Here is a 19,641-nt window from a genome sequence, read left to right as displayed (position 1 = left end):
TGTTCCTTTCTTTCTTTCTTTCTTTATTTCTTTATTTCTTTATTTATTTTTCTTCTGTTACGCGTCTTTTTTCTCACAATAATTTCGCCTGATTTATTTTTTTTGACATGTCAGAACAATAAATAAAAATAATTACCTACCCTTACTGCTGCTGCTACTTCTACTACTACTACTACTACTACTACTACTACTACTAATAATAATAATAATAATAATAATAATAATAATAATAATAATAATAATCCTCAGAAAATGGTGTTGTTGCATGCTTTTCTAAAAATGTATGCGTCTGGTAAGGACGAAACAGATGTCTGTAGATTATATATATAGTACTTATACATATACATACATAAATATATACACACACATACACACACACACACACACACACACACATATATATATATATATATATATATATATATATATATATATATATATATATATATATACGTGCATAATAAAACCACGTATTCTTCTATAAATGCGTATGCATCCTGTAGTTTGTATTCTTTGCTACTATTTGAAGATGATATTGAAGATTATCGTCCTTGCCTCTTTCATCTGCTCCGTAAAATCGGGTCGTCCTTGTAAGTATAAACTTGAAATATGTTGTACTAGTTGATTAAACAAAGTTCCATGAATTTTAACTTCTAAAAACCTATTAAGCCTTTAATTTCATATATTTTCTAGAATCAAAATCATGTAATGAATTTTAATCGGAATTGAAATGAGGATTCTAGACATAAAACTTTTGTATTATTAAATCTCAATTTTAATCTTCGTAAGGTGGAGAAGACTTAAAAATGATGCAAAACTAGTTTATTTATTAAATCCTTTTTTTTTTTAATTAATTCTTATTTGTACCTGGCAGTGTAATTTAATTCTATCCGACCGTTTAATCTCTTATTCTTTTCTTAATTTCTGAATAGATTATCCTTCTCTATACCTTCCAGTGGATTTGAGATTTGCTTCATGCTTGTGCTCTTTCATAAATGATTTTTATGTGAACATTACTTTTTAAAACATTTGATTAATACTGGACGCAGTGACATTATTATTAATTGTTGAGGTATATTTCTTTTTATAGTTTCAACATATATTAATAACGAAAAAAAACTATGACAACAAACAGAAACTAAAATACACTTCAAAATTTTTTTTTCCTTGACTCTTATTCAATGTTTAAAAAAAGCACAAATTAGACAAAAGGGTAAATAAGGGGTGGAGTATAGAGAAGAACAAACTATATTAAGATGTCTTTCGGACGACATTTTTTTTTTGAATAAACGTCAGCAACATCCTTTAAAAGACTATAAATTATTAGCGGGAGTAGACAAAAATAAAAAAAATTAATATGGAGAAAAGAGAAAAAGAAACAATCACATCGAACATCCATAAGTTCCAAATTATGGCTATGTCTTCTGCTTACACAGAGACGACTGACATAAATTTAATAAATGTGAAAGAGAACTGAACCCAAAAATATTCCAAAGAAACCATAAATGCAATGTTTCAGTGAAATTCGTGTGAAAATAGTTTGGTTATTATTGGATGATAAGAATTTTATTTAATTTTTTTTGCATGTTAAATTGATCAGAATTTGATCAAATTTTAAAGATCTTTTGTGTTATTATAATGTTTATTTTTCGAGCATTATTGCCGATATATGTGCATACAGGTTTCTGCTACAATTCCTTTAGAAAGGCATCCTCCTCAGGACAGATTTTTTTAACAATGAGCCCAGATTCTAAATCGTCATTCTTTTATATTATTTAGAGTTATTTGAAAAAGGATTGAAAACCAACAACAAAGAAAAAGAAAGAAATAATAAAATAGAAAGTAAGAAGTAAAAGACATCTTTACATCCGGGAAACAACAGCGATACAATTATTGTTTTGCGTTATTTACATTTATTTCAAAGCAACTTCAAATCAAACATGTTAGGACAGAGCAACCGTGCGCGTTTTACGCTATTAATCTGTTATTCCCTAAGTTCAAGGAAAAACTTAGAGGTTGTCGTTATGAGACAATTGAAAAGATAAACGTGGCTGTGACGAGGGTTATTGACATGCTCACACGTGAGAACTTCCATGGGGCTTTCCAGAAGTTGTTGGCATGATACAACAAGTGCATTGCAGCCGGGGGAGATCACTTTAAAGAAGACTAGAGTGTCACGTGTGTACTATCAATAAAAGTGCGCATATGATAAAAGTCTGGAAACTTATTGAAGGCACCTCGTTAACAAAGCAATCGGATATTTTTATATCAATCCTTTTGTATATCATATTGGTTTTTAGAAATAATGTATCTTATTAAATTATTTAAATAGATAAGCAATGGAATAAATTAAGTTAATAAATAATAGGTAATTGATTAAAATTTTATATATTTAAAGTTAATCGAACGACCTGCAATGCCACTTTTTTGTGATATACGGTCAGCATTCTCTGTTCTACCGAAAATGGAAGTATTTTACTTTTTCTCAAATACATTTTATAAGAACACTAGAATTATACAGTTTATATATATATATATATATATATATATATATATATATATATATATATATATATTAACCATTATATAACTATTATATATTTGAATTGTATAGACCAACGCTTTGTCAACCTTTTCCTCAATAATCGCATTATGTTTCACGAAATTATTCGTAACTAGAAATATAAAGTATGACATAAAACATACAAAATCGGTTTATGTTTTGCTATATGATATACGTAGAAAAAGGGACACTTCTGCATTACACAGACAGTGTCATTGTTAGGGGCGATAACTCGAATTTTATTTTGGTCAAATAACACAGTGATAGATAATAATAATAATAATAATAATAATAATAATAATAATAATAATAATAATAATAATAATAATAATAATAATAATAATAATAATAATAATAAATAACAAACAAAATTTACTTTTCTGAACACAAAAATATTTCAAAACCAAAATATTTATTGTATAAAAATGTATGAATATATAATTGCAAAAACAAAAAAAAAAGTCGACGTAAGAAAATATAATTTCAATAAAATCATTTTGGGATTGGAGCAACATTAGATTTTTCACCTCGGAACATTTTAAAAATTGAAGTAAAATTGGAATTTTATTCCGAACAATTTAATAATTTAAATGAAAGATTTTTCGAATTAAGGTAACATTGGATATTTTTGTTCGTTCCGGAATATTTTTGAAATTAAAGTAAAATTGTCATTTTAACAAAATATAGTTTTAATTTTTTTTTTTTTTTTTTTTTGAACCTGTCGAAGGATCCACAAAGTTTTAATTTTTAAAATAATAAACGATTTGAATGGAATGAAATAAATAAAATTGGTCGACTTATTGTCAATTTTGAATCCGGTCGAAGAGCCAAAAAAAAAAAAAAAATTTTTAAATGGCGCCTCAATGTACTGAAAAAGTAATTAGACAATTTGTTAAATAAAAAGTAATTCGTATTGTTTGTATTATTTGGACTACTACTCTCATCTTCAGTGTTCTCACAACGTTCTGGTCGATAGAACCGATTCTCTGGTGTATCTTGTCAAACTCGGGAATCTCTCTGTCGAACTAGGAAATCGGCATGGAATCCACGGAGTAGCATGTTCTCATCTCGTCAGCCCGCACTAGGGACTGAACACAAAAAAAGTGGTATTGTGGGTTGTTTTAATAATTTTAAATATAAATATATAAAATTTTAATTAATTACCTATTATTTATTAACTTAATTTATTCTATTACTTTCCTATTTAAATAGTTTAATAAGATAAATTATTTCTTGAAACCAATATGATATACTGCCGAAAAAATTTAATTCTGACCATAGTAGGGCTGGATGGTCCGAGATGGGGCTGGTATAAAGGTTGTGAAATGATTGTTATTTCGCCACCCCAACTGGGGAGTCGGTTAACAGATTGAAGAAATACGACTCGTTCACTCTCTGGGGAGATGTTGGGCAAGCTCCGAAAGGAACCAACGACCCCCGCATTCCGCAGAGGCTCCCGCCCACAGCATATTCACACCACGCCCAAACTCGGAAAGGTGTATTTACGTCGGCAACCAACTGATAACAGATAATATTTTTTTTACACAGTGATCACCACTTATCAAAGCCCGGAAGCCACTCAGGGATAAGGGTTATTGCAAGTACATTAGTACATTACGTTAGTGTGGAGATTTGATGAAGTGTTTACTTAAGGGGGCGGTTTATTAGGAATTTGTTAACGTTGGACTTGAAGCCATCCAAGTTGTAGTCAGGTGGGAAACAGGCAGACGGAACAGAGTTCCACAGGCGTGCAGTTCTAAGAAAGAACCTCCTCGACGTACTGTTCCCAACCTACCGCGTCATGTATCATCAATAGACGCAATATAAGCTCCACTGGAGACAGGGCACCCCTCAGAACACGGACAACGTCGGCGCCCCTCAGAACTCTCTCGAATGAAGTGGCGTGCACAATGACCAACTTCACTGCCCAGTAACAACGTAAAATCGCAGAGTCAAAGACGTCTTGGGGTAGAACCGACCTTTCAGACCTTCACCTCCTTCTTAGCATTGGTACTTCCATTATTTTGTCCACAATACAAAAGGCTTGATATAAAAATATCCGATCGGTGTACGAGGTGCCTTCAATAAGTTTCCAGACTTTTTCGTATGTGCACTGTTATTCATGGTACACACATGATTTTACAAAGTACTTTGGCCTAATGGATAAAGTAGTTGGTAAAACTCAGTTGTAAGTTACACTCTTCTTGAGGTTGAAGGTTCAATTCTCAACGCGGGCGATACTCAAAATGCTATTGTGAATTACTTAGGAATTCTACCCGATCATGGCTGACGGAACGAGAACATACTACTCCTGCGGATTAAATAAGAGTTCCTTCGAAATTCCGTACTGAGTTCGGACTTCGACAGAAAGATTCGACATGATACACCTAAAGGAGGTTGGAGTAGGCATCGGGCGAAATGTTGTGAAAATAACGCCCAAGATGAGAACAGTAGTCGGAATAATTCAAATGATACCGAATAGCCAATCCTCATCTCAAAAATTCGGAAACAACATAAACATACTTATATATGTTGTTTCAAATAAAAAAAAAGGCATAAACCAAAAGAAAATAAATAAACCAACGTAAAGTCAGTGCGACAGATGTTCATGGTTTTCCTGCATAAAGAAATTAAACTTTGGTACAATAAAAATGTTTTACTTATACTTCCCCTTCGAGGACGAAGTTCGATACAATGTCAATGTTTCATGTGGAGATATCCAGTTTATCCCAAAAGATACACTTTGGATGGGAGCATAATTAAAATTGTTCGAACCGGTTTCCTTCCAAGGAGAAAGTGTCTAGGGAGTATCAAATTCACAAGTCGCGTGTATATTCTGGTCAGGGATGCGGATAGGATGACGAGTAAGTTTTGCAGCATTGTATTTATTTATTTTGGATGAAGGTGTATTTTTCCTTTCACATACAGCACTTGGTATTGCCAAATAGTTACCCATCTGGTACTGAACGGGTTCAGCGCCGTTTAACTTCCGTCAGTGATTTAATCGATGTTTGTATGGGATTATGCCAAGGACAGAACAAATGTTACATTTTGATCCCAGCTTGGGAAAATGTTTAATATTGTCTCTACGATATCAGTATGAAAACGCTTCCACTAATTTATTCAACTAAAGGCAATCAATTAAAATCTTATATATTCATATTTAAATTTAATCGAACAATCTGTAATACCACTTTTGTGATATTCATCTAGTTTCGATCATTCTCTGCTCCACTGAAAATGGAAGTATTTTGGTTTTTCGCAAATACATTTCAAAAGAACACCCGAATAATGCCGGTTCCGTAACGGACAAAATTAATCCCACAAGCAGAACAGTTTGTACCAGTTTTATGTTTCTATTTTGAAGATTAATTACGCTAAATCTTTTTTATTGATCCTGTAACGCTGAAATATTTCATTTGTGATCAAATAAATAGAAAAAAAGGATCAAAGTGTAGTATCTGCTCTGGTGCTACACTTCATTTTTTTTTTTCACTTCGCTTTTTAGTCACGGTTAGTGGAGGAGAAATCCTCCATGGCTGGTATATTTTTTTATTTTTGTTACTAACAAGAGTGTCCCTTTTTGGGGAGCTGCTTTCCCCAAAATTAAAAACCAACCTTGTGCCTAATTATGCCCTCGTATGGAGGCAAGTAAAAAATCACTATTTTCATTATTTTAATTGCATGAAAATGTCTAAAAATTGAATGCTTAAGCTTAGTAGATCTTAAGAAGAAAGTGAAATTCAAGAAATTCGGTTTAAATGATTTCTAATAACACTATATCAAACCTATTCGTCACGCTGAAATATTTTAATTTAAAATGAGATTTCGATGTTATACCCCCTAAAAGTTTTTAAAATACTAAAAAAAAAAAAATTGGAGAATATTTATTAATTCATGTCGAATGCATAATATTACATTTTCACAATAATATGAATTATCTGAATTTTAAATAAGGGCTTCCACCCATTTTTACCGATTTTGCGTAATACTAAAACTAAATATTGTTCACGTTGACGCATAGCAGTTGTGTATTATAAACCCTGTGTAATATTTGACACCGCTGGCCGTAGAGAATCGTGTACGTTTTTCAGCGTCGAATGGTATTTGATTTTAAAAAGAGAAACGCCGCACCAGTAAGTAAAGATATATCACACGAAACCGTTTGAAGAGACGAATAGACTTTCGTACAGAACGAAACTCAAAACAAAACTAAAAACGTAAACACAAATGGAGGAGGCAGAAGACAACTCAAAATAACACCGTTATGCTGAGTTATCTCCTTTGACCGATATGCGATCATAATTCAATACTGGCGTGGATATGGTGTGCTGAAAAGTAAAATAACATAAGAAAATACCCGGAGAGTGTGGGCAATTTAGCTTCACCTTCGATCTAGGATTCAATCAAATATTTATTGTAGAAGTTTGAGCTTCAAGTATATTCATTCGATCGCTCAGAAACATTTTCCTGTGCTTTTTAAGCCAGATTATTAATATTGTCAACATCAATTGAAAAGGATTCCTGAATCCATTTTTCAATTCACTGTTTTCTCATTTAAATTACATATTCGAGAGGCGTGCAATAAATAATGCCCCTGACCCACTTCCAGTTGTCTGATCTAGCTGAAATTTTGCATGTTTAATGATTTATATCTCTATCCAAATAGCCCAAGATGTCAAGATTAGTACAGGGTCTGTGGAAACTATCATTCATGACCATTTGCATATGCATAAGGTGTTTGCCAGATGGATTCCCAGGTTGCTCACACTACTCCAGAAGCGAGAACGCATCATGTGCTCGAGGATGAATTTGAAGATGTGCCAAGAAGATGAGTCAAAGTTTTTCAAAAGACTGATTACACAGGATGAAACCTGGGTCTATCACTATGATCCAGAGACCAAAGCCCAGTCATTGCAGTGGAAGCACTTGGACTCACCACCTCCAAAGAAGGCAAGAGTGCAGCCCTCCCCTGGCAAGGTCATGCTCACAGTCTTCTAGGACCAGGACGGAGTAGTGATGACAGATTTCCTGGCAAAGGGTACCACAATTATAGGAGCCTATTATGCTTTACTTTTGAGGAAATAAAGGGAAGCTATCAAATTCAAGAGGCGGGGCAAGATCAGCAAAGGTATCCTCCTCCTGCAGGACAACGCATGTCGCCAGATCAGAAGCACGGGCGTGTGGTTATGAAAACCTCCCCATCCTCCCTACTCTCCTGACCTTGCACCCTCTGACTTTCACTTCTTCCCAGCCATGAAGTTGTTTTTGAAAGGAAAGCGTTTCCCAGATGATGCAGCCTTGATTTCCGAAGTCACGTCATGGTTGGAGGACCAACCTGGGGTATTCTATAAAAACGGTCTCCAGGGCTGCATCAAATGATGGGAGAAATGCATAACTCTGGGTGGTTCCTATGTAGAGAAAGACTAATAACTGTGCCAAGTTTCGTATTCTACTCTATGGTAAGTGGGTTAGGGGCATTATTTATTGCACGCCCCTCGTAAAATATTAACGAAACTGTATCTCTATGGTATGCCTGTAGTCTTTAATAACTGGTGCAATAATTTTCTTTATAATTATTTTACATTGTATGTGACGAGCATGAACGGAACAGCTCAAGAATTGTATGCCAATGTCTAAGTCGGGCCAATCTACGACGAAAATGAGTTCATCCAAGAGCTATAATACCAGAGTCATTCAGAGAGCAACGTGTTGTGTTGAGTCATTGCGTTCAGGATCGTGTCAAATCATCAAAGGTGTTCGGGTTCGAATCAACGAAGTTGTTCGAGATCGTGTCGAATTGTCGGAGATGTTCGGGTTCGAATCGACGTTGTTCGGAATCGTGTCGTGTCGAATTGTCGGAGGTGTTCGGGTTCGAATCAACGAAGTTGTTCCAGATCTTGTGTCGAATTATCAGAGGTCTTCGGGTTCGAATCAACATTGCTCGTGATCGTGTTGTGTCAAATCGTCAGAGGTGTTCGGGTTCGAATCGACGATGGGTGTTGTTCGGAATCGTGTCGTATCGAATTAACGGGGGAGTTTGGGTTCAGATTTGATGGAGTTGTTCCAGATCGTGTCGGGTTGTGTGAACGAAATTGTTCGGGATCGTGCCCCCGCGTGTCATAAAATTTGTTTTGTTACCTCTTCCTTTGTAAAGCAGCATTATTAATCCTCGATAACTGGAAATTCATTTTAATGGATATCACTTCAGACACGGCATAAAGCCACTTGATGTAAGAATCTAAGCAATACTGCTTCAAGATCCAAAACTAGCCAACGAGAGCTGGATAAATTCTGATTTAGAAAACAGCAATTCTTATCTCTTTGTCAGAAACATTTCTCCAAGTGGCTACCATCCATTCGATGTCTCGTATAAATTTTGAACTCCTGACGTTTCGAGTGAGACTGACTAGAAAATTAAACGGTCAGTTTGTGAGTTCCATTTGTCGTCTTCTTGCTCAAGCGAACTAAGTCGCAGAGTTAAAAGCCAAGATTGTTTTGTCGTTGTCCAATATATTTCAATTCATGACTTAGATGTGTATCCATTTGATAATACAAAGTACTGTGAACAAACTCTCCATCGATGTGTAAAGATAATAGATTATCACAAGTGTAACCGGAGAAAGACAATCGTTCTGTCATGGCAATGGTCCAGTATTTTTTTCCAAACAAAGAGATTTTTTATTTGTTATGAGTATGTTCTTTCAAAGGAGGATAAGATAACAAGTATTCATTTGTGTTTCTTTTATAAATATACCAGTAAGATTACCAGGCGTTGCTCGGTAAAAAGATGTAAAATATTTCTATTTAAACTTCTATCTTTTACTTCCCGCTGCCCGTCTCTCTATCTTTCTCTATTTCGTACTTTCCTATTCTTTCCCTCTCCTTGCCTCCTTTCTTCTCCACCTAGTCCATTCCTCTCTGTGGACATACACAGACATCCAGAAAACTTTATATATATATATATATATATATATATATATATATATATATATATATATATATATATATATTCATTGAGGAATGAGTAGACATAAGAAAAGTAACTTCTTCATAAAAAAAATCAGTTATTTATTTCTGGTACATAAAAGTATTAATCTAACACTGATGTGAATATACACATTTTGTGGCCGTTTGTTTTGTAGTTTTTACTTTTAGATTAACACCTTTATAGAGTAGATACATAACGTATACTAACAAGAAAACTATTTTTGAAATATCAGTTGTTTTGTCAACGAATTGTATTCTTGAGTGTTTAGTGTAATATTTTTTTTAATTGAATCATTGCAAATTTCAGTAACTCTATTGGCAACAATGTCATTCAACAAACGAATTCTCCAAATTTTAATAAACTATTTACTTCTGTTAAATATTCCTATCATTTTCGTAGCAACAAATAATGAAGGCGCATCTCTAATAGTTTTTCATCTTTAGTAATTACACATGAAAGTACGTATGACAGTTTTATGTAACTCGATCCAAACAACGTATGAAGCCACTTAATGTAATAAATTTAAAAAATACCATTTAAGGGTTAAAAAAAATAGCCAACGATAAATGCTATATGGATAGATCGACTCAGAATTCCTTTGTCAGAAATATCGCTCATAGAATATGAGGACTAAAGGACAGCATTAAAGAAGCAAGAGTTATGAGGTTGCAAAAAGTAAACCCCAGATCCACTTTCTATGCACCTTGCATATTCTTGCTATATAAATCATTGTTCATTTATAGTCACATGAAGATGTTGTCAGTCTATCTTGCTTAACGTGCCTTATACCAAACTATGAACGCAGAGTTCTTTCCAGGCACTTCTAATCTGCGGAACATGTTACCACAGTCGTCTACAAATCCAATATCAAAATGTGCTTGTCATAAATCGTCCTAATAGTTATCAGGTGTTCCCGCCGTTTCATAAAAAATGTTTGTTCTAAAACAGGTTTTGAATATTGTCAAAGTGTTGTACATCATCAGAAAGCACATATTCTGTTCTACAAGATAATGTTCATCGTTTTTTGCTCATATAATTTTTCTCGTTTTTCAGAACTGTCAAACGGATTGTCAAGTAGATAAAAAACACACATTTTCGACATTTATTCTTTTTCGCCTATAATCGAGGTCAAAAAACGAATGAAGTGACCAAGGATATTTGTGCCATATATAGAGAAAACGCTATAGCTGAGAGAACTGTTCAAGATTGGTTTACCAAAGTCAAACACTGTAATTTTGATCTCAATCATGCTTCTCGTTCCGGAAGACTAATCAAGATAGACGAAGACCAACTCCTGGTTCTTTTGAAAGAAAGATGTCATCGGACATGGGTGAAAAAATGAAGGATGATTTGGCGACAATTTCACGCCACCTTCAGTCGATGGGATTCACACAAAAACTTGCAGCTTTGGTCCTTAACGAACTTACTCTTGCTGTTAGATTTTTTTTTTCATTTTCTTAAAAGTGGGAACTTATGCAACAACCTAATAATCAAATTTTATTCACTTCATTCGTCACTTTCAATCTTCTCGTAATATTCTTTATCGCTCGACTAACGTCTTATTAACCATTATCCTCGAGTGGTGTTTAGCCTTGTTAAATATTTTAATTGGAATTCAAGCGTTCTAAACAATTTTTTGTTACCAAAGCATCTCGTTTAACGACCCACTTTGTGATCGCGACCCATAGTTTAAGAATTGCCTGATTTCTTGTCTGGTCCAGTTATTCCAACTCATTAAACTCGTTGGTCAATAGTCTTCATCAAATCGCTGTTAAAGTAACTCATCATAATACATATTCCTATTCTAGTAACTTATTTCCAAGACATGCAAGCTTGTAGAATTCTCCCCCTGATGACTATTTTCCTATTCTTTTGTCTTTTCAGATGCATCACCTGTCTTTGCGATAACCATCTTTTGTTCCTCTTAGCTTCTTACAACAAGAATCTGCGTGCTTTGTTTGGGACTACTTCTATAAAAAGGGCTGATATATAGTTAATAAGTTAATCTTTTTGCTATTAAGTATTACTAACTATTAATTTCCAATCTCACTGCTCGTTTTTTTTGCAAACCTGTTTACCTTCGGTGTAGTTTCATTTTTTTTATTAATAATTTCATGATATTTTAAAAACTACATAGTTTTCCTTTATAGATAAAAGTAATTTGGATTTACTCAAGATATTTTAAGTTATTTAAAAACTAGGTTTTTTGTGTTTTATTTTTTTGTCTACGACGTTCAAGTTTAAAATAGCATTTGTGGTACATAAGTATGACACGTTAAAGTCGAAAATAGAAATCACTACATAGAAAGAGAGTCGACGTCAGTCAGTCATGATTTAATATGAATAATATTTTTTTAGTTCTGTGAGTCTTAAGTATAAAAAAACATGGCTAGGGATTTTATCCCGGGCCCAGGCTCAACAGAGATTAGACCATTCTTGTAATGACCTTTGGATTTTGCGGTGAGTGCTAAGTTCTGTGCAGTTCTAGGAGATCCACCCTCCCATGCTTTGCCTTCTATCTTAAAGAAAGGTTTAGTTTATTGCTAATCGCCTGAAGCACCCTCGCCAGAGAATGCCAGCGTAGCTGCCCAGGCACTTTTTGCAGGTCAGAGTGTCTCTCCTCTGGGTCGCTGACATCTCAATCCCACTTTCCGACCCTGGTGTCTAAGTTCTTGCAGTAAAAGAGAACTAAATACCAAACTTAAGTGTCAAATAACATTTTCGTCGAGCTGTCAAGATGATGTTCAAACAGCAATTGAGTTTATTCGTTCCGTTTCATGTTTGAAACCGTTTGTGTTTCGGCGTATTATGCCTTTGTTTCGAACAGCATTTTTGTCGGTTATTCATAATTAAGATGGAAACAGAGCTTTCGTCGGTGTATCAAGATTAATTAATTGGCTCTATTATCGTAACTCTTGCTTTGCTTATCTTGTCCTTTAGTCCTCACATTTCATGGGCAATGTGTTTGGGTTTTTTTTTTTTTTGTTTTTTTACAAAGGAGGAAGAATTGTTGTTTTCTAGGTCAAAATTTTTCCATCTAACATTTATCGTTGGCTACTTTGACATTGAAGTAGTTTTAACCCCTTACATTTTTTTTTTTTTTTACATTTTCACCCCAAACAAGTCACATAGCCACTTTGGTGTAGGGGGCTACTATTCGTCTCTGACGAATATTGGCTGAAGAGAGCTTGATAAGGATACCTTAAACGGGCCTTATTATCGGGCTTGAAACCGACGGTACCAATGATCTGTCTCAACTAACAACTTTCTGTACACAAAATATAAATACGCTCGTAAAATTTGGATTTTCCTTTTAATTGAGCACTCTGCTGGAATTCTTTTTCCAAAAAAAAAAAAAAAACTAATCATATATATATATATATATATATATATATATATATATATATATATATATATATATATATATACATTGCGAATTAGTAAACTAGGCAAATTATTCCTCGTAATATATAATAATCAATAGAGGATTAATTCTATAATAATACAAATGCAATCTGCATAAATTAAAATATCATGTTTAAGCGTATTGTACGACCGGGGAAGGTCAGGTTGCCAGCTAGTTAAGATTTAAATATCATTTCCGTACAACAAACACGCTGGTCTAATAGACGTATCTTAAGATCGGATCCGTACACCTTACTGCCGAAACACAAACTCTTTGACAATAAATAAATGTTGGTATTTTTTTAATAATTTCTTTAAAAGCTTTTATTTATTCCTAGGTCCACCATCAAGCCCTCCCGTGTATATTCCGAGTTATGAAAAATGTGAACCAGGCTACGTTTCAGTGCTTGACTGTGAGTTGACACCTGGTTCTATGGTCAAGTATTGTTATCAGAAGGTTGCGACGACTTTGACAACTCATAGTCCTATATCAGCTTTAAATGGCTTACCGTTAGGACCACAACTAACGTCGCAATTACGATACTTTCTACAACATCATCCACAATTGCTGTTCGAATTACAACTGCAAAGACAGAAGGTAAAGCAATTTTCAATTTTCACCTGATTTGAAATGCATTTTATTATTTAGTTTACCTGTCTTTCTATGTAGAATGAATTCATATACTATTCTTGTAGTTACGGTCACGTCTCAATCATTTGTACCAGCACATTCGCTCTGCTAGAAATATTTAGTTTGTTTTACCTATTTTACAACCTGTCAGACATTTTTTGTGCTTTTTAATGCTTATGCAACTTTCTTTTCCATTTTCTTTTTACGACACACATTACATTATACTCACGGAATAAAGAAAAACTTTTCAATAAAACTGCCGGACAGAAAAAAAAAGAATGGGTTTATTTACACTTTTGTGTTTCAGCAGAATCTCAACGAACAATGCCAGACACCACGGAGCAAACTTCCATATCTCCTGTTTGCATATTTCAGAGATAGTGCTGCTTATATGAACTAACACACTCGTACAATGGTCAGATCGCCAGATGGTGACACTGAATTCTTTGATATTCGCGCCGAAATTTTTCAAGGAGACACTTTAGCCCCTTTTCTTTTTCATTGTCTGTCTTGATTGTGTACTTCGCACCTGTGTTGATATACACAGTACACTGGGTCTCACCTTAAATGGATCCAGAAGCAGACGTTATCTATCAGCACACATAACTGACGCAGATTACGCAGATGATATTGCTCTGTTCGCGAATAACGCTGCTGATGCTAAATGCTGTTATGTGGGCTACAAGTGTATTCAAATGATATTGGTCTTTGTATTAATGTAGATAGGACAAAGTTCATGACTTTCAATTCAGATAGGTATGATGAAAACTCTAGATGGAACAATACTGAAAGAAGTCACTGCGTTTACGTACCTAGGCAGCAACATACAATTGTGCAATTTCATTTTACAGAAAAATTACCGTATCTGTTGTCTAGAAAAGGATCCCTACTTATAAATCCTTGTGCTGAAATACCACATTATTTAACTACAATTTTAAATGGAGTTTTATCAAAAATATATTTAGATTGATCTCATGTTGCTCTGAATCATTGGAAGACGGAGTGATAGCAAGTCTTAAAAGCCGACAAGAAAGTTAAATATAATCCATTGATAGAATTAAAGATCAAATGGAATGAGAATAATATTAATTCTTAAAAACAGGATTTAATCATAAAAATGAAAAGAAAAGTAAAGATTTAATCAGAAGAAAAACTAGTTCCTGAAAATATAGCATTTTAAATGTGATGAAATACGAATATTCATAAAAACTTTTCACTTTAACAAAGGGGTTTTTAAGGAATTTCACACAGGAATATCTCGAATTAAATCACTAATAAAAGGCTACTTACACTATTATCGAGGAAATAGTAAAACACTATAGGAGTCATGCACTTTCTGCAAAATCCACTAGTGAAATTCCAACAATCGTCTAAAAATGATATTCGTTATCCAAACTTAACATATTTTGCGAGTCTGTTGAACGAATTATATTACCTATTGGTTGTAGACAACTGCATAAAAAACTTGAAATATTCAAATGCAGAAGATTCATTTTAGAATTACAATAATTTTACAGGAAAAGTTTCACTCGATTTTACCTCCTCAGAGCGATTGATATTATTGTTTTTTGTTTGTGTTATTCCGCCGGTTATTGACACAGCTGAGCTGGAGTTCCGCTGCACTCAGGCTGTCCACTTCCTACAGAAATACAGGCGATTAAGGTTCGGAGTAGAACAGTCTGGTGTTGGTAGCCGGTCGGATATCTTTTCCAGCAAGATGTCCAGATGTTTTTTAAAGTATCGGGGTACACTCTCCTTATATTTCTTATTGCGACTGGAATACAGCTGAATGTTCTTGTACCACTGTAGGTGAAGCTCTGGCAGATAAGGGACTTGATTTCCTGTGTAGTCTCAGGCGTAGTTTTTCCTCGTCCCCGGTGGTTTATTTCTATTATTGTTATGTTTGGAACCCTTCCTTCCAAGATTTTAACGAGGAAACCTAAATTACAAGGAGCGAATTCGAAATATTTTGCAAATCCTCAGCAATGAGCATACCCCCCCCCCCAATACCAACCTATAACTAACACGCATATCAAAAGGTTTGTCTACGCTTTAAAGAGAGTTATTAACAATCAGATGGTATGACTATGATTATGGTGAAATATTTGTGAGTGCTTACAGCAAATCCGAACACATCATCAGATATGACGTCAGATATACCAATGTTTGACCAAAAACTTAGATCAGTATTTGATAAACTACTGCTAGACTTAAAAATTTAAAACAACACTGCACTAGATCCAACACGCAGTAAATATTCTAGTGCTGGAAACTTTAAGAGAGACGACGACGTTATTACGAACAGTTAAAAAATTAATATATATATATATATATATATATATATATATATATATATAATACGAAGGAGTGAAAAGTTTGCTGCGAAGAAGGTAGGCTTTTTCTATCGTGCTAGAAAGTTACTTGCAGCTAAAAGTATTCTGTACCTCTAATAGGCCACCATTCGTCCATGTGTAGAGTATTTTTATCACATTTGGGCTGGTGTATCTGTTACTAGTCTCCCACTCCTTGACAGGGTTCAAAAGAGAGTCGTCAACCTGATAGGTCCTGAACTGTCATCTAAGCTTCAACCCCTGTCCCATCGACGAAATATTGTATCCCTCTGCCTGTTTTACAGGTATTTTAATGGTGGATGCTCCGGCGAACTATAAGCCCTTGTACCCCCCCCCGACGTAAATACTCCCGACAAACCCGAGAAGCAACAAAGTCCCACCCCTATACAGTAGAGATCCCTGGATGTAAGAAAGTCTTCTAATCTAATAGTTTCTTCCCCAGAACTGCTAAACTTTGGCATTCCCTTCCGGGTTCCTGCTTCCCCAAACTGTACTGACACGCAAAAGTTCAAGTATCATGTAAACAGACATCTCACTGCTCAACTCCCTACATAGTGTCCCTGCAACTTATGTCCCTGATAGTAACCCCCTGCATCAAAATGGCACTGTGCCTTGTTTGGGGTGAAAATGTAATTTAAAAGTGCGGGCAAAAAAGACATATAAATCGATACCTACATTCACTATAGATGCAACTACACAAAAATAAACATTGAAGGACGCACTTTATATCTGAAATATTTCAGCTCCAGAAACTCCTGAAATTGTAGTTCTAATACGAACTACTAATAGAAAAGGTATGCGCACAAAATTTAATTTCTTGATCTAGATACTAAAAGGAAAATATATTCATTTCTGAGAAAAATATTGTTGTGAATATATGTAGTAGAAGTAGAATAACACCCCTTCTGCAATGGACTATTCCAGAGTACATATAACCGTGTACAATATTGTGTGTTTCTATCATTGTTAATTTACGTTCGCCAGATCGTGGTATGATTTAAAGTCATTCTGGCAAATAAGGGCTGTTTTGTAGGTAAGCAGCTCTTCTTTTTATCGGAATGAGTGATGGTTCTCTTCAGTCCTCCTCCCATACCTTGCCTTTTCTCTTAGAGAAGAGGTTAGTTTATTGCCAGTCGCATAAGTCTTCTCTACCGAGGAATGCCGATGGAGTTACTCGGGGTATTTTTAATGAGCAATACTACATTCTCATTCTGATGATCTGGTTTTAGACTCATTCTTCCAGCTTTTTGCTACATTTTCCTGCATTGAAAAGGAAATAAATATCACCAATTAGCCAGCATTCCAAAAGATCTGTCACTACTATTTCATGTAAATACTATGTTATTTTCAATAAAACTTTTGATACGTGCATCTAGCTGCTAGGTTATTACTTGAAAATCACGCTTGATTTAACATTATAAACATTTTTAAAACTGGGTAAAAAAGATGGTCCATGGTTCAAATTTGTAAAGAAAGACCATAAACCTGGCATCTTTCTATCCTTTCTTCCATTTCCCATCAATCTACATCTTGCCTCTTCTTTCTGTGTCGTAGTAAACTAAGAAAGTCTGAACAAACAGGGCAAAAAGGACAAAACTTAATGCTCTCTACTTCAAGTAACATAAAACTACATACAAACCTACATAGTTTCCACTTTCTTTTAGAGATACAAGGCAAAAACGTTTACGTTGAAAAAAAAAAATAGACAATCGAAGCTATTTGTTTTCTGTATTTTTCATTAATTATCTCCCCTTTTTTATTCCAGTTCTAAAAATGTGATTTTAATCTGTCGAAGCAAATCCTCGTCTTAACATTGGATGCTGAGCGACATGATGTACGATACCGGCAACTAAAATGCTAAAACAACTGACGAAACAGTTTATTATTGGAATATACGAATTTTCAGCTATTTTAAGAACCTTTCTTGAATGACTACTGCTATTATTATTATTATTATTATTATTATTATTATTATTATTATTATTATTATTATTATTATTATTATTATTTGTTGATGGGCAAAGAATTCTAATTTGACTTTTTGGAGAAGCTGCTTCAAAAATGTACACTAGTTTTTGTGTGTGTGTGTGTTCATTTTTCTGTCAAATCACGGAATTATCAACAGATATTTGATACAAAATCCATTCGAAATGATTCAAAAAAACAATTTAATTATTTTCGCATTGACATGTATAGTTTTATGTCGATTTTATTATGATGACATTCCTATGATGGATGGCAGTTTAAAAAAATAATAATATGAATCTGTGCTTCTCCTGATTGTTTCGAATTTTTACTTTATTGAATAAAACAATAAATCAATGAGTGTTGTCGTGTTATATTTGCGGCTTCTGCGAATCGTCTTTTATAACCATTGTTCTGTTTCTATAAGTAATAGCATACATGGAACATCTTAGGAAATGTGAAACTATGTGGATTATCTTAGGAAATGTGAAACTATGTGGACTATCTTAGGAAATGTGAAACTATGTGGACTATCTTAGGAAATGTGAAACTATGTGGACTATCTTAGGAAATGTGAAACTGTGTGGATTATCTTAGGAAATGTGAAACTATGTGGACTATCTTAGGAAATGTGAAACTATGTGGACTATTTTAGGAAATGCGAAACTGTGTGGACTATTTTAGGAAATGTAAAACTGTGTGGACTATTTTAGGAAATGTGAAAATATGTGGACTATCTTAGGAAATGTAAAACTATGTGGACTGTCTTAGAAAATGTGAAACTATGTGGACTGTCTTAGGAAATGTGAAACACCATTTTTTATTTAAAAATATTTTTGCATTTAAAATATATATTATTGATTTAAAAATATAAATTAATGATCAAAATGAGGTTTGATTGCTATTTATTATGATTCCTTATTAAATGCAGCTAACATAAAACAAAAAATAAAATAATTGGGTTAATTACATAGCTTTACGTCATCGAATGTATAAGCGGTTTAAATATTTTGATAAATAAAATAAATTATAAAATAAAGTGTTCAATACAAAGAAGTTTTTCTTTATAAATATAAATTATTTCAGTCGCCTAAGTAAATGCAATTACGTTTCAACAATCCACATGCTTCGTCAGGGCCTAAACCCATTATATATATATGTGTGTGTGTGTGTGTGTGTGTGTGTGTGTGTGTGTGTGTGTGTGTGTGTGTGTGTGTGTGTGTATAATCCACGGTAAAATCCAAGGTAGGTCAAAAAAGGGATCAAAAAGTATGTAATCTTTATGTTTTTTACCTTTAGTGAATAAAAAGTATTGTAGTTTGTTTCGACAGACACTAAATCGTCCGACCTGCTTCATCAGACATTCTATATTCTACGGAATATCTGATGAAGCAAGTCGGACGATTTCTTTCTGTGTCTGCCGAAACAAACTGTAATGGTCTGTATTCACTAAAGGTGAAAAATAAAAATTATATATATATATATATATATATATATATATATATATATATATATATATGATTTTCAGAATGTGAGAGATTGTATATAATAAATTCCACAGCCAAACCACGTCGCAGCCCACAAGAGCCATGGCAGTCAGAAAACCGGAAGTCCAAGACTCGAGTTTCGACCTCATTTGGGCTCATCAGTTAGACACATTCGAACTCAGGTTTCGAATCCTGAGTTCGGATGTGTCTAACTGATGAGCCCAAATGAAGGCGAAACTCGAGTCTTG

The 19,641-nt window shown here is 34.0% G+C and overlaps 1 protein-coding gene across 1 annotated transcript; it reads left to right on the top strand.

Moving 5' to 3' along the window:
- Positions 1-434: 434 nt before the first annotated feature.
- Positions 435-18,263, top strand: LOC145276820 (uncharacterized). The gene is made up of 3 exons (XM_080128170.1): positions 435-590; positions 13,298-13,557; positions 17,707-18,263. The coding sequence occupies exons 1-3, from the start codon at positions 485-487 to the stop codon at positions 17,710-17,712; spliced, it is 372 nt and encodes a 123-aa protein (XP_079984296.1). The 5' UTR covers positions 435-484; the 3' UTR covers positions 17,713-18,263.
- Positions 18,264-19,641: the final 1,378 nt, after the last annotated feature.

The sequence above is a fragment of the Euprymna scolopes genome, chromosome 1 (assembly GCF_053919585.1).
Source record: "Euprymna scolopes isolate OS-2025 chromosome 1, ASM5391958v1, whole genome shotgun sequence".
In the NCBI taxonomy this organism is placed as follows: domain Eukaryota; kingdom Metazoa; phylum Mollusca; class Cephalopoda; order Sepiida; family Sepiolidae; genus Euprymna; species Euprymna scolopes.
The sequence above is the reverse complement of the archived record's forward strand: the minus strand, read 5'-3'. Positions and strand labels throughout refer to the sequence as shown.

Excerpts from the sequence above, each read along its gene's own strand:
- LOC145276820 (XM_080128170.1), top strand. The coding sequence starts at position 485 with ATGCGTATGCATCCTGTAGTTTGTATTCTTTGCTACTATTTGAAGATG. Across the intron at positions 591-13,297 it reads CGTAAAATCGGGTCGTCCTT|GTCCACCATCAAGCCCTCCC; the intron begins GTAAGTATAAAC and ends ATTTATTCCTAG.